The sequence below is a fragment of the Stigmatopora argus genome, chromosome 11, assembly GCF_051989625.1.
Source record: "Stigmatopora argus isolate UIUO_Sarg chromosome 11, RoL_Sarg_1.0, whole genome shotgun sequence".
Taxonomy (NCBI): Eukaryota; Metazoa; Chordata; class Actinopteri; order Syngnathiformes; family Syngnathidae; genus Stigmatopora; species Stigmatopora argus.
The window spans coordinates 11638650-11654172 of record NC_135397.1 but is presented as its reverse complement, the minus strand read 5'-3'; the positions used below and the strand labels follow the sequence as shown (position 1 = coordinate 11654172).

General features: G+C 40.6%; 1 protein-coding gene across 1 annotated transcript; it reads right to left on the bottom strand.

The window, feature by feature from the left end:
- Window positions 1–701: 701 nt before the first annotated feature.
- On the bottom strand, window positions 702–2662 carry znhit2 (zinc finger, HIT-type containing 2). Its single transcript, XM_077613207.1, has 2 exons — window positions 2523–2662; window positions 702–2353 (listed from the first exon to the last, which is right to left on the bottom strand). Exon 2 carries the CDS (start codon window positions 2296–2298, stop codon window positions 757–759), a length of 1542 nt encoding a protein of 513 aa, XP_077469333.1. The 5' UTR covers window positions 2299–2353; window positions 2523–2662; the 3' UTR covers window positions 702–756.
- Between the last annotated feature and the right edge of the window lie 12861 nt (window positions 2663–15523).

Genomic DNA, 15523 nt, shown 5'->3' with positions numbered 1-15523 from the left:
AATTCAAGAAATTAATCTATTACATAAGAATCAAACTGACTCAAACTTAAGGTTTTATCCTCCTAGAAAAAAAAAGATTTATTGCATAGCAGTGGACTACTCAAAAGGTTTCAAATGATAATGTATTGGTGCACCTAGGTAATTCTATTGTTCTTTTTTTTCATAAACTGAACATGAAAGTAAAAAGTATTTGGTAATGGCCTGGATATACATTGAAACATATGAAATAACCAGGAGAGAATATAGGATAATAAACATAAAAATGATGACATGAACTATTGACATCAAGACAATTATTCATTCATACATTTTTTGAACCGATTTATCCTTACAAGGGGTGCGGGGGTGGTGGAGCCTATCCCAGGTGACTTCAGGCACGACAAGACAAACAACCATTCATGTGTACACTCATATCTATGGGCAATTTAGTGTCCAACCAGCCTACCATGCATGTTTTTGAATGTGGGAGGAAACCGGAGTACCCAAAGAAAACCCACACAGGCCCAGGAAGAACGTGCAGACTCCACACAGGTGGAGCGACCAGGATTTTAACCCAGGTCCCAAGAACTGTGAGGCTGACGTGCTAACCATTCACCCACCTGGGCGCCCTCAAGACAATTATATTGAAGAATAATTGTAATAAAATAAGGAACAACATGAATGTAAAGTGTTGACTGACTTTATTCCACGTAAAAAAAAAATCAAAAAGTTATGAATATTGGTATTCTTTATTTCCTACACATTTTATAGCAAGTTTTAATTCATTTCTTGGATTAACATTTTATTTCTCCCTTTTCGATTTTTTAATTGTTCCTCAACTAGCCTCTTAGTTTCCTCCACACTTTTCCTTTCGCCCTCTCGTCGACTGTGCTCATTCCACAGCTCCAAAGCCAACTCGTGACAGCGATGCGACTGATCCAGTGTCCAGGCTTGAAAGAATTCACACTTTTTCAAGGCCTGAAAGTATTTTTGCCTCTTGGTGCCTTCTTCACCCTCTTTCGAGAGCGCAGTTCTAGCTCGGGAGAGGGCCGAACGGATCTGACTCAAGGCAGACACGCTATATCCAGTAGGATCGTCCTTGTCTCTACCCATCAGGATGTGAGCGGCAGCTTCCACTGCCAAGTCTGTGGCACGCGATTCTTGTTTGCTGAGATATCCTCCTTCTAAGATGAGTGTCTCTCCACTGCAAATGGCCTCTTGAACAGAATTGAAAACCTTGCAGGAGCTCAGGGCCTCGGACAACGTGATGATCATGTCACAGAACTCAAACAGAAGCGAATCAACATCACCGTTGAAAAGCTGCAACGTAAAAGTATAGCAATATAGAGTGTTGATTATGCTGTAGCAGACCAAAGGAGACGGATTTGGACACAACGAGCTAAGTTTGGGGATTTTAGCAGATATTACAGGCACAGCAGAGATGCTCAAGTTGCCTTTTTTATTCCTGCTTTGAGTATTTTTGACTTTTCGGTCTGGATTCTGAACCTCGTTCTCCAGCACCTCCACTAGCGTTCTCTCTTCCTTGTCATGGTCCTCCCACCACGGCTTCCACACAGGGATCAAAACATTAAGCGCTCCCCCTTTCAATAGAGCAGTGAACTTGTCCTTCTCCCGGCTGTCAAGGAGTGCCCATAGCTCTTCTTCTGACAATTTGTCAAGGTCAAGCTCGGACATGTGTTGGGCCACACTTTCTGAAGGCTCCTCATCTGCTTCCTGGCCGCCAAGATCTTCTAGTATTCTCATGATGTCCTCGATCTCATCCACGTTATCTTCTTCCGACTCCTGAAGTTCAGCCAATCTGGACAGGAGCTCGATTGCCTCCACCGACTTCTCTTCTGCTATCCCAATTTCTGTTAAGACACTTTTCATTCCTCCATTTGTCACCTGCGCCTTTTGTCTTAGCCCGAGAAGAATGTCCTGCATTTTTTTCCTGCCCTCCAGGTCAGATTCCCCCATGTTCTTCAGCTCCTCAAGGACAGACTCTTTGTAGAACTCCTCTGAGCACAAGGAGTGATCCGGGCTGCGGTAGCAAACAACGCCGCAGTAATGCAAGTTGCACCGCGGGCAAGTGTAGGATGCAGGTTGGCAGTTGCAAAGCATACACAATTTTGAGTTTTTCCTGTCAGATTCTGTGATGAATTCCTCTTGTACTGAAGAAGCCCCTCTCCCAGGTAGCAGTATTCCATCCCTGCACACTGACGAGGCATCATCTTCATTCTCACACTTATCCTTCGGACCGATGTCTGTCAAAAGGCTCCTCACGGACGGAGGTAGTGTCCGTCTAATAATTGGATTCATTGGACACGATGAAACAGAGGAGAAACAAGCGTATGTCTTACTTCAAGCCGAAAATCTGAAATGTAAAAAACAGGCATACATCAGATACTCCATAACACGATCAAAACATTAATTTAAGGTCTTGATAACGTCACTCTCAGATTTCCGCTGCTAAATATTAAATAGTTTTTTAAAAATAACTTATATTCATGTACTTATTTGAGAAAAGTGGATATTTCGCTCACTTATTTGCATCAGGAACCACACATGAGCTGGGTTACCACGGGCACAGATATCACATACACAAGGCTAGATGTGTGATAGGCGCTGTGAGTCAACAATGACAGAGATCGTTCATCATCAGCCATTTTGCAACAGAACCTTTCATAAAATACTGTATAGATAATGAATGGTTAGCTTTGAAATAGCATTGGATTTCTCAATTTCTACACATTTATTTCTCATGAACGTGAGGGATGCAGCTATGATACTGCCGATTTAAAAGTATTTATATATATATTTGTAATCCAGCCTAAATCACTATATCTGTTACAAACCATTTGTAAATTTGTCAAAGATTCGGCGGATTAAGAGCATTTTAGGTCGGGAAATTACTACATTTAAGTCAGGTAGAGCCACCAAGAGAAGTCTACTGACACAAGATGGCCGCTGCTTATTTAAAACACCAAATCCACTTTTAGTAATCTAGCCTTATACATGTGTTATATATGGTCACGATGAGGCTATCGCCATATTGGATTGTTATGACGTAGGTAGTTTTCGCATGTGACGCAGTCTTAAAGTTGCAGTGGATCTCTAGGAAGGTATATTGTGATAGGTACAAACTGCATTTAATTTATTGACTGTATGTATGTGTATATATTTTTAAGGCAGTCAGCAGTACGATTTCTAAAACAAGTGGGTAATTCATTGATAGTTTACAATTTTTGTTTAAAATTATGTTCTATGCTTAATACATAGTTTATGTTCCATATCCATATTATTATTATCTCATTATAATATCCAAGTCAACTTTGTTTAAATCCCATTTTTTTAAATTATTATTATTGAATTAATTTGCTATAATTGGTTATTTGACTGTTTTCTTTGCCACAGAAAAAACACTTTTTTCCACATATAAATATCACTAATAATTGCTCCATAATGCCACTCAAAATAATACATTTGTCTAATTGGAGCTCCTCAATCAACAAAGGGACAAGGTGGCTGTAAAGAACTCTTTTCTTTTCTAAATGAAGCTTCCTAACTTATTTCATCATATGTTTTGTGCACAAAACAACAAATAACTAAGTATACATAAATAAGTGATAAATTAAAAAAACAAACAAGGCTGTGCTTCGGCGAAAAAGAGAATAGATGAGCAAATGACTTAATCAGTCAGAAATCAGACTGTCCACCGTATTTCTATATTTGCTGAATTTTTTTTATATGTCTCTCTTTTGAGTCTCTGTGTGTCCACACTCCACAGTCCCATAGGCCTGTTTATTTTGAGGTGATTGTCTCCTGCGGGGGAGTCAACCACAGTAAAGGTCACACAGGTGGGGAGTTGTCACATGGTTGGCCACCCCTCGCCGGGCAAACGGGTCCCTGTGATGCTTGACATGCCCTACAGGGGCAAGATGGAATACAACAAAGGGGTCTAAAGTTGACGTGTGCCATGCTGTCTTGCACCCCTCCTCCCCTTTCTGTGCCCCTGGCTGCTCTGCCAGCATTCCTGGGCAGACTGCAGCCTTCTTGTTCCTCCTCTATCCCAACATGGCGTGTCCTGTGACATCACATCTTGCTGGGATGCACAACATGCTAAATAACTAGTAAACATATTTCATCCTGGTATACGTATATTAGAGTATCATTAGTAAATTCACACATGTCATCTTCATGGATAATGCTCAGGGCTGTCACATCGTCACAGAGATGAGAGATCTTAGACTATTTTAACAGATTATCCTGTTTGGTGGGTTGTATGTTTAAAATACGGGTGGGCAAATTTGTCCTGAAGGGCTGCTGTGCGTGCAAGTTTTTCTTCCAAGACAGTTTAATCTATGAAATTTTGCGGAAACAAAAAATAACCATCAGTTGGAATGAGTTGGAGTTTGGAAAATTAGTGAGTGTAGTCTCTTCTATCACAACATTAAACTTGAACATGAAGCTATCCATTTCCAGGAATAATGACAAAGACCAAGAAATTTATTAATAATAAAACAACAGGACTGATGCATGCTTGCATAAAGCCACAGATAGACAGAAAACACACATCCCACGCCACATATAGTACACATAAATACACATCTTCCTCTGTCTGCCACCATCTGATAGGTGACAGCAAGCAGTCTCGGCCTTTTGGGCATGTCCGTTCTTGGCATGACGACTACTGTTTACGCTACAGAAGCAGGAGGTGTGTATGTGCATGTGTTTGTGTGAAGGAAGAGATTTGATATGGACAGTTCTGTCACCTGTCAGCTGAAAGGATGTCGCGGTATGTAGGGCAGCCAATAGGGCCACTCCGTATGTCTGGTTATGTGTGTGTATGGTGGCCAGTTATATATAAAGATCCACAAGCAAGTGTTTAAGTTTAGTAAAGTGTAAAAAGGTACAGCCATCTAGTTCTTATGTTGAATTTTAGGAGGCGGGATGGAGTGGTAGTCATTAATTCCTTTTCTGAACCGCTTTATCCTCACAAGGGTCATGGGGGGAGTAGGAGCCTATCCCAGCTGACTTCGGGCCAGAGATTGGGGACACCCTGAATCGGCGGCCAGACGAACGCAGGGCACAAGGAGACGGACAAGCATTCACACTCACACCCATACCTAGGAGCAATTTAGAGTGTTCCAATCAGCCTACCACGCATGTTTTTTAGAATGTGGAAGGAAACCGGAGTACGCAGAGAAAAACCATGGCTCAGGCCTGGAGTGGTAGTATCAGTGATCATTGTTGGACGGTGTGTAGTAGTCAGCACGACCTCTTTCATTCCCATTTCACCCTGTTTTTTCATGAATGAACCCTGAAATGTTGGTTCAGCTCCCCCCGTCCTGAAAGCATCAATGTACCATATCAATAATTCAAAAACCCAGATCCATTATTTACTTAATAATTGGCACTTCCTCTACTTTCATAAAACATCAGCACAGGGAGATACTGTACATCCTACTAACTGACCCAAAAGTGGAACAGGATGTAAAAACAAAACAAAAAACTTGAAAAATGATGATCCATCATTTACAGTACATGCCACAGTTTCATTCATTCAATCTAACATTTAGCCTAGAGAAGAAACTGTCTTTGATTTTGATTGATTGTTTCATTTTTGTTATTTTTCGGTTCTAATTTCGCATTATTTTATTCCTCCAAATAAAGTGAAATACCTGTCTGAGTTGTGCATGCACTTATTCTGGTTTTCACTGTGGTTAGAGTAAAACAGCTATTCACCAATCCGAGAGCCGTTTCCATCAGACGCATGAATGACAGAACACAAATGTTGTGCATAGAAGGAGCTATAGTTTTCACAAGTGCAGCTGGGGAAACATTTAGGATCAACAAGACCACATGTGTCAAAGTGGCGGCCCAGGGGCCAAATCTGGCCCGCCGCATCATTTTGTGTGGCCCGAGAAAGTAAATCATGAGTGCCGACTTTCTGTTTTAGGATCAAATTAAAATGAAGAGTATAGGTGTATATTAAATTTCCTGATTTTCCCCCTTTTAGATCAATAATTGTAATTTTTTAATCAATTTTTTCTGTGTTTTTAGTTCAAAAATCATTTTGTAAAATCTAAAAATATATTAAAAAAGGCTAAAATAAACATTGTTTTAGATCTATAAAGAACTGAATATTCAGGGCTTTTAATCCAGTTCTTTTAATCAATTTATATATAAAAAATCTAAATAATATCTCTAAAATGGTCCGGCCCGCATGAAATCAAGTTGACGTTAATGTGGCCCGCGAACGAACCCGAGTTTGACACCCTTGAACAAGACTGACCCCTTTGCACAATTGATAAAACCATTACATTGGTGAAAATAATGACACAGGACTTTAACCTAAAATGTACCAATTGGAAGGTAATAAAAAATACCTAAAAATGTGGCAATTCTTTTGTTGGTGGGTGTTCCATGTTTGTATTATTGGTGCTCAAAATATGTAAGATTTTCTCTCTGAGGAAGGTATTAAGAACGACAAAAGGTAAACCTATAGTTCGGCCGGTGGTTATACTGGAGCTTTCCTCAGACTACAGGTGTGCACCCTCAATCAAAATCCTTGCTTTAAAATAACTGCAGAATTGATAAGAACTTGCTTTTCTCCTTAATTTATTTATATACTTTTTTTTTTTCAAACCAAGCATGATTTCCTTATCTTCTCGTGGGTGACTTCCATGTCTCTCTTTCTATACTTCTCCTTTCCTCCCTTGCTGCCCAATCACAGCATTTCCGCAGGATCGGACCAGAGAGTACCAGTTTATCGGTGTTTCTCCGACAGCCTGACCTCTGGTCTTCCCACTCCCGCCGCCGCACAAGGTGGAGACAGAGAGAAGATAGAAAGCGAGAGAAGTGCAGCCGTATCCCAGAGGATCAGTGTCTGTCTTTCCTCATCACAAAGCGAGAATGTGATGGTGCCACAGTCGTGCGAAAGCCGTGTCAGACGACTGGCCCTCAGTGAACTGAGGTGTCATATGTGTGAAGATCACAGCTTCACGCTACTGGCAAGCGGGTTTGATGCTCTAAATTGCTGAAATGCTGCAAACAAGTGTGCTGTGATATGTTCTGTGTCTGCTGGGACTCTAAAAGCTTCCTGTTGGCTGGATTCACATTGCGCCTCCTTGTGCACCAAGTCGTTTTTGCTGAAAGCCATTACATTAATTTGGATATCTCTGTTAGCACTTGTGTAGTTTGGCCTGGACCTGAACCTTTTTACCCCCAAGGTTCAAAAGACAGTGTCAGGTTCGTCATTAGACATCCACAAAAACCGTCCACCGGACGTTTGGTCGCCGGACGTTTGGTCGCCCGGGTGAATATAATTTTGAGAGCTGGTTTCAACAGTAGATATTTAGATAATAAACTCTCTCTCATGAATATAATTTTGAGAGCTGGTTTCAACAGTAAACTCTCTGTCATGTTGTCAAACGTCCGGCGACCAAACGTCCGGCGACCAAACGTCCTAGTACCCACAAAAACATGCATAAATATCAAGAGGAAAGACAACCTTCTGCGCCGCAATGCCGTTCTGCCCTTTTTTTTCTTTTGTCTAGTTGTATTAGTATATTCTGAAGCCCTGATTACGTGGACATCCAAATTGTTGAATTCCTGGGTGAACAATAGTCAGTTCTCATTTGATTGAACTTTCTAGGAGGCACTATTGAATATTATTGTCTAGCGTATCACCTTGACGCTGACACCCATGAAATCGTATACCAAACCTTTCACTCCTATGCGGAGTCAAAAGAAACCACAGGGAGTACCCTGTGTTGTCTCCTCCTGTTTGTCATCCACTGCCTCTTGTTCCCCCCATCTACCTTGAACTCTCTTTCGGGAGGTGTGAGTCATGAGAAAATGTCCAGCAGATCAGGCAATACACATGTTTGCATTAGCAGGGACAAGCTTTTCACGCTCCAAAGCCCACCTGTCTCTGCCGTGTGCTTTCGCCAGTGTTGAGTTTTTGTGGTAACACATTTGTGGCGCATCAGTGTGTCGACTCCAAACTGTCAAGGCCGTACGTTCAGTTATCATCAAAATCTATTCGGAACTAGCTCTTGAAATGTAGAATTTGAAACTTTTTAGATCTCTTGCCAACTTTCTTGGTCAAAACATGTGTTTCAGGCTTCTCTAACACAGCACTCCAAAGCTCATTATGTAGCACGACCAAGAAAGTTAATAATTTGATTGAGGAACAGGAAAGTTGTTATTTCTATCACCATAAGAATCTGAAAACAGACCAAAGAAAGGCAATTTTTAGGATTTGCAATACATAATGTGTTGTTAGTGCAAGTGTATTATTGCTGATACATTTGATTGACCATCATTGGGTTTTGATATATTTTGAAAAGTATGAGAATATGACTAGATTTGAGCTGAACTGATATTTGAAAATAATTTAATCAAATTCTTACTTTTTTTTCATTAAGCCCAAGTAATTGGCCTTAATGTATAATAAAATAATTTAGTTTCTCTGAAATTAGCCAAAAATATTGTATTCTTGTAAATGAACTATTTTAGTCATTGCATTAACCTAGCTAAATATTCTCAAGTTTCCCAGTTATTTTTTCAATTAATATATTTGGTGAAATCATTTATGCAATGATGTATGCATGAAAATATTCTTGAAACCGTTACACCAAAATATAAAATATTATATTATTGATAAAAAATAAAAATAAACAGAATTATTGAGCATGCACAACTTTTAGCCTCATTTGGAAATTATGCTTTTTGTTTGTTTATAGTTTTTTTTGTTCATTTCAACCAGTTTACCCAGCTCAACTTTAAAGGGTATAGTCTTATGTAGTGCGAAATCGAAAATGACCGCAAGGTGAAATATGGCAGAACAACTTTGGAAAGTATTTCTCATATCCTAAGTGAAAAGATCACACGGTTTAGCCTCACAATAGGGGAACCGTGTCATTATTTTGGGAGGAACAGGGGAGCTTTTGGCATTTTTGGAAGAGGGTGGGTGGATTATCGTTGGAATAATCCCAGGCACTTGCTGCCTTAACGTCGGCTCATAAAGGTTGCGCGTTAGCTTGTTTGACAGTGTTCAGGCCCTGGCTGTGATGTTGACGTTAGTGCATGAGGACACATCACCTCTGCTTTGGGAAAAAGGCCTACAGTGAGTTTGTACCTCCTCCAAGCGTGACAAGGGGGGGTTCTTCTGCTTCCCAAATATTCTGTTCCAATCAAGTTGTGCTTTCACACAACCGCCCTGATGGAAAGAACAGATGTGGACGGCTAAACCCAAACAAATGAGAACGTAGGTGAACAGCTGTCATCATAAGTGACCTCATGTTGCCCCCATAGAAAATAATGAGTGCCTTGCTGTCGTATTTTGGGGAGCCAGTGTGTGTCAGAGTTTGGAACCGTCAAGCTACCGCCTGCCATTGTGCTCTAACGAAGGCACCTACACATTCTTTTCCGTCACTAAATCTTTGGCACCTTTATTTTAAAAAGTCAAAGGCTGGGAACAACGTCCAGTTATTCGGATTCGCTGTTCATAATTCTTCATTCCAAACCCACACCATAGGTGAAAATTAATGAGAAATTATATTTAAAAAATGAGCACCCTCCGTGACCCATGTACAGATAAGCGCTACGGAAGATAAGTGAATACATATTTGAAAAAGTCTGCATCTTGCTTTATACATATTTAAAATTACCAGTACTAGTACTTCAATAAATAGCAAACTACAGAACTTCTTCTGTCTAAGCCGTCAGATTCAAGCACTGCTGTCAAGAAACAGGCCTTTTCTGAAATCTGGGACATTTTGACTATATCTTGAATACACACACATAATTTCACCTAAGGTTCCCACCTTACGCATAAATTCACTAGTAACAATGTGATTTTTTATTTGGTCCATCAGTACTTTCACTCACCAAATTTGGAAGTTGAACATTTTCCGAGGTCATATTGGTTGAGACTACCAAATTAGAGACATGGCCAAATCTAAATTGAATTTTATGGCTCAGCAAGATTGTTGTAACCATTTATATCCATAAAGACCTGTGTCCTGGTCTTCAGACTGAAGGCCAGCCCTTCTCGGCTCGATCCACATCATCCCCTTGATTGTCAGCTGACTTTTTGACATCCACCAGCCCTTTGATGTCTTGTCCATCTGTGTATCTGTCTAGTGTCTGACCCCGAGTCGCTTCATCCTAACCTCGCTTCTTCATCCTCTGGCCTGCTGTCAATGAGTGCGGCTGCAAAAGCTGCCATTTGCTGTGTGTGTTTGCGTGTGTGTGTGTATACGGGTGGGGGGTGTATAAAAAGAGGGGGTGCGAAGACAGCTATCATGCTGTCTCAGGATCATATGATGGCTGTCAGACATGCTGTAAGGTAACTGAAATTCTACAACCCAACTACACCATCAGCATTTCCTTATTCTAGAAGAACATACACATGCAGTTTTATTTACAAGTTGTTATACTATTATATTATTATAAATGTTATGGTTATAATTTTTACTACACATTGGCATTGCATTAAAAGCAAGGGATTAAGTCAATCAATTTTATAATGACCAACCCAATTTATGATTGACTTCTTGAAGGATAATAAGTGGTTATGTTAAAGCATTGATTAAGATTTGCTCTAAAATGGTCTACAGGACAGCGAGGTTGCCCTAACATGCATAGGGTGTTCTGTACAGTGGGTAGCTAAGTAGCATTTGGGTTGGTGTGTATACATATGTACGTATGCAAGTCAATTGATCAATAGAGGGCAGGCATGTGGGTCAGGAATTTTTATAGTAGTTAGGTACTGTAGCGGTACATGTACGTTTGAGAGTTTAGTCATTTGGTTACATATGCAGATATACACTGTGTTAAGTGACAACGATTCCTTTTTTGTCTTTCTTCTTTGCCTGCCTATTGCTAAAATGACTGAACACATCATTGATCTGTTTTGTACTATTCTTGTTACCTTCTGCTTGGCGGGTCTTTGTCTGACCCGACACAGCTGTCGTTTCGAGTTAGAACACATTCTGAAGGGAGCTAAAGGATAAATAAGTGACGAGGCCACATATTGATTCATGTTATTTGGAGAGTGAAGAAACAACCACAACTGGGTTCTTGTTTAGGTCTCTATATGACAGAGTATATGACTTGACTTAGGCGCATAACCAAAAACAGGAGACCTGCTGCATTTCACGCTGAGCTTCTAATTACACACACACACACACACACACACACACACACACACACACACACACACACACACCGGGTCTCTCTTTCTATCTCTCTCTGTCTTTCTCTCTCTCGCTCCCTCACTTAGACCCCCCCTCCAACACACACACACATACACACACACAGGACCCTGGAGAGAGGCCTCAAACCTGCCTGTCAGCTGCAGTTAGATCACAGATGTACTGGGGTCACCACACATACACCCCTCTACAAACACACACCTGGTTCAGTGTGAAGTTGTGCTTCACATTCATAATTTATTTTCAATAAATTGACTGAACTGTCACAAATCAAATATAATCACAGAGGAGTTCATGTCATATACTTACAGATACATTTGACATCAGTCAGTGAGGAGGCAGATTCTTACGTAGGTGGGTCACTGGGTAAGTTGAAAGATCAGTATTTATAGGTAAGTCAGTGGGTACAGAGATGGGAGGGTTGTGTGGGTAGATAGGTAGGGTGGTAAAAATGTAAAACGTAATAATAATTATAATAACAACAACAACAACAATAATAATAATATTGCGTGGGTTTTCTCTGGGTAATTAATTTAGGCTAAGCGAGGTTACTCCCACATCTCAAAAACATGCATGCTATGATGGTTCAACAATCTAAATTTCCTCTAGTTATGAGTGTGAGCGTGAATTATTGTCCATCTCCCTGTGTCCTGCAATCGTCTGGCCACCAATTCAGGGTGTCTGAAGTCAGCTGCGATAGGGTCCAGCACCCCCCGCCACTCTTGTGAGGATAAGTGGTTCAGAAAACGAATGAAACAATTAGTGAATAAATTGATCCTAATGATGAAATTTCAAATCAATATCCTAATGGGACTTTGTCATATCGGTAAATATCGTGTTGTGTAAAAAAAAAGTAAATTGCATCATGTCATTGATGGATTTATACAGTCAGTGTCTTGCCCAAGTACACGATGAGAATGCGCACAGGCAGAAGCTGGATTCAAACCTCCGATCCTTTTCACAACATACGACCCACTAAACTACCTGCGCTACCATCACCCCAAGTAAGTTGTAGTAGCTCATATGTGGTGGGTCTTCTAGATTTGATCTGTCAGTAAGTCTTTACTATCAGCTTGGAAAGACTAATGAAGCAAAACAATTTAACCATCCATCTTGAAGCTTCCATTGGGAGCACATCATCAAAAGCAAAACATTCTTTCTCTTGAGTAAAATCGACTTGAGATGCTGCCAGCTCAGGCTTGGGTAAACAGAACAAGACCACAATGAGAAGTATGAGAAAAAAGTGGAAAACACAGTGGCCTTCTTCATGCCTGCTCAGGGAGAAGATCGCCCTTGCTTTGTCAAAAGATTTCTTCCAGCTGAAGCCTTCCTCCTAATATTATTTGCTTGTACACTACTGTTATTCCTCAAGTCACCTTGGCCTATAAAGCTCAGGCGGTCTGTCAATCAATGCCTCTTTATTGCCTTCTCACTAGCTAAGTTGTTAACCACTTGCTACTACAAAAAAGCTAGAATTTTAACGCATTTATTGCTGGGTTATGCAGCAATGCATACAAACATATTGCAATATGGCATACAAAGCCAGGAAAGGTGATGTTGCCATATGTATATCCTATAATCAAGGTTGAGCGTCTTGAATGGCTCCAATGCGGGAAGTAAAGAATGCTTATTTTCGGCTAGTGTGCGGGAAAAAAAGCACATAGTTGCGTAAAGTGAAAATATTCTGTGTGGGTATGTAAGTAGGTGGGTATGTACGCTAGGTAGGATAAGCTTTAATAAAAAAAATAAAATGAAATAAAATTGTTGTATCATATAAGTATATTTCCTTTTTGTGACTATAAAAATTGCTGGCCCGGTGGCACGAGTGGTTAGCGTGTTGGCCTCACAGCTCTGGGGTCCTGGGTTCAAATCCAGGCCAGAGTTTGCATGTTCTCCCCAGGCCTGCATGGCTTTCATCTGGGTACTGTGGTTTCCTCCCACATTCCAAAAACATGCATGGTAGGCTGATTGGATACACTTAATTGCCCCTATGTGTGGGTGTGATTATGCATGGTTGTCTGTCTCCTTGTGCCTTGCGATCGGCTGGCCACCGATTCAGGGTGTCCCCCGCCTGTGGCCAGGAGTCAGCTGGGATAGGCTCCAGCACCCCATGCGACCCTAATGAGGATGAAGTGGTTCAGAAAAAGAGAAAGAGATTATTTTAAACAAATTTTGGAATGGAACAGCCCATTGTTACAATTTTAAAATAAGATGAGGCCTTTTTTTTAATCATAAATGTTCTCATTCCAACTCCACATAATAATGTAAAATACAGCTGAATAGTAGTACGGCTTTCTGGCACTAGATGGAAGTGTGATCCCACTATTGCCAGTAACCAGTTAACCCCCAGACCCAAGAACAGCAGGTGCACTAAACCAGGACTATTTATTTACCAACTCAGGGCGACCTATCTTTGCCGCTGTATTTCATAGCAGTGGTGTAATACACCTAAACCTGTAAGGGGTTGGATATGATAGTATGTCTTAAGGACATTGCGTGCTGCTGAAGAGTATTCCTGAAGGGAGGAGCACTATTACTAGAATGCAGGTAACCCCAACATATTAAGCACCCCACAATAGTATGGCAAACAAAGGCATACTATTGCCATATATCTTATAATTGTGGTGAAGAGTGCTAAATTACAGAGAGTCCTTAATTTAGGCTAGTGTGTGGAGATATGCTGTGCACACTATGGCTGACTGGCGACCAGTCTAGGGTGTAGTCTGCCTTTTGCTTGAAGTAAGCTCCAGCACCCTCCGCAACCCTTACGAGGGTGCGCAGTATGGAAGATGAATGAATGAATAGTTTAACAGTAAATTTCAGACAAATTGGTCAGTTGGAACGTAAGGAGACAACGAAAAAAATAAAATAAACTGATTTTCTGTAAAATACTAGCAGCTGTGGGTGCCAGAATTGGACCATTAAATAAAAACTTGAAAACAAACCACCGTAAAAATAACTATATTTCAAATGAATATATACATGCTCATATTGTTGGGTATATATATAGATGTGGTTTTACAGAATAAAAACTAAAAAGTATGTATGTGCAACCGGTCTAATGGTGGTGAGGCCTAAGTGCTGTTGTGAAAGCTGGGGCGAAGAAAGGACGTTGGCTATATGAGAGTAAAACTATTGATCTATATGTGATGCAATGTAGTATTATTGTCTGTATACTTTGCTGAATCAGTACACCTCTTAATAAAAAAATGTTAGTAGAATTATATATATAGAGAGAGTTCTCCTCACTTAAATAAACAGTTGGTGATGATTTACTGCAGTCTGACCCATACATATTAATGTGGACGCTACCCCTCTTCTTACAAACACACAACCAGTAAAGAGAGAGACACACACACACACACACACACACACACACACACACACACACACATACACACACACACACACACACACACACACACACACACACACACACACACACACACACTCACATTAGTCAAAGTGGCTTCATAAAGAGCAACAACAAAGATAATTCAGACACAAAATGACATGCAGATCAGATGAGCATTGTGGTACATTTTGACAACAATTATTGTTCCGACTCCTCTCCTCGGTGGACAAAAGCTACGAGCCCTCTGAGGAGGCAGGAAATCAGTTTTTCAAGAGCTCTTGTGCTTGAAAAGCGAAAGGGCAAGGTGAGGCGTGATTGCTCAGTGATTGGGCCGGCGAAAAAGGGAAGACTCCCAACTGTGTGTTCCACCTCCTTCACACACAGACTGTATGATAAACAAAAAAGTGGCACTTGACTCTGTTGGTCCACTCAGTTGTTTTTAGACAAACATCATTAAGAAAATTGATCTCACCCCTGTTGTAAAAGTAGGCTTTTTACAGCCTGCTTCTGTACATAACAGTTAATTAACGCAACAAAGTTAGCAGAGCATATACAGGTTCGCCTCTTGGATGTTGTCACTCTCACTCAATCTGTGTTAAAAAATGTTTACGTCCTAATTTTCAATGAACCCATGGACTATTGATTAATCCGATTGGTTTATATAAGAAGTCCTGTGTAGTTCTTTCAATGTATTATATGATAATATTCATTCATTTTCTGTACCGCTTATCTACACAAGGGTCACAGGGGTGCTGGAGCCAATCACAGAGTATCCAGAGAAAACCCACACAGGCATGGGTCAGAATCCACCAAGAATTGTACCCTTAATTTCAGAACTGTGAGACGGATGTGGTAACCATTCAATCACCCAGCCACCTAATTTGATAATAAAATGGGTAATTCCATCATAATGCTGTTGCTTATAGGTTGGAAACTGTGCTGTCTTTAATCATGTGATTGTTGA

What these genes read in the sequence shown, in the direction of transcription:
- znhit2 (XM_077613207.1), bottom strand. Translation starts at nt 2,298, where the DNA reads ATGAATCCAATTATTAGACGGACACTACCTCCGTCCGTGAGGAGCCTT.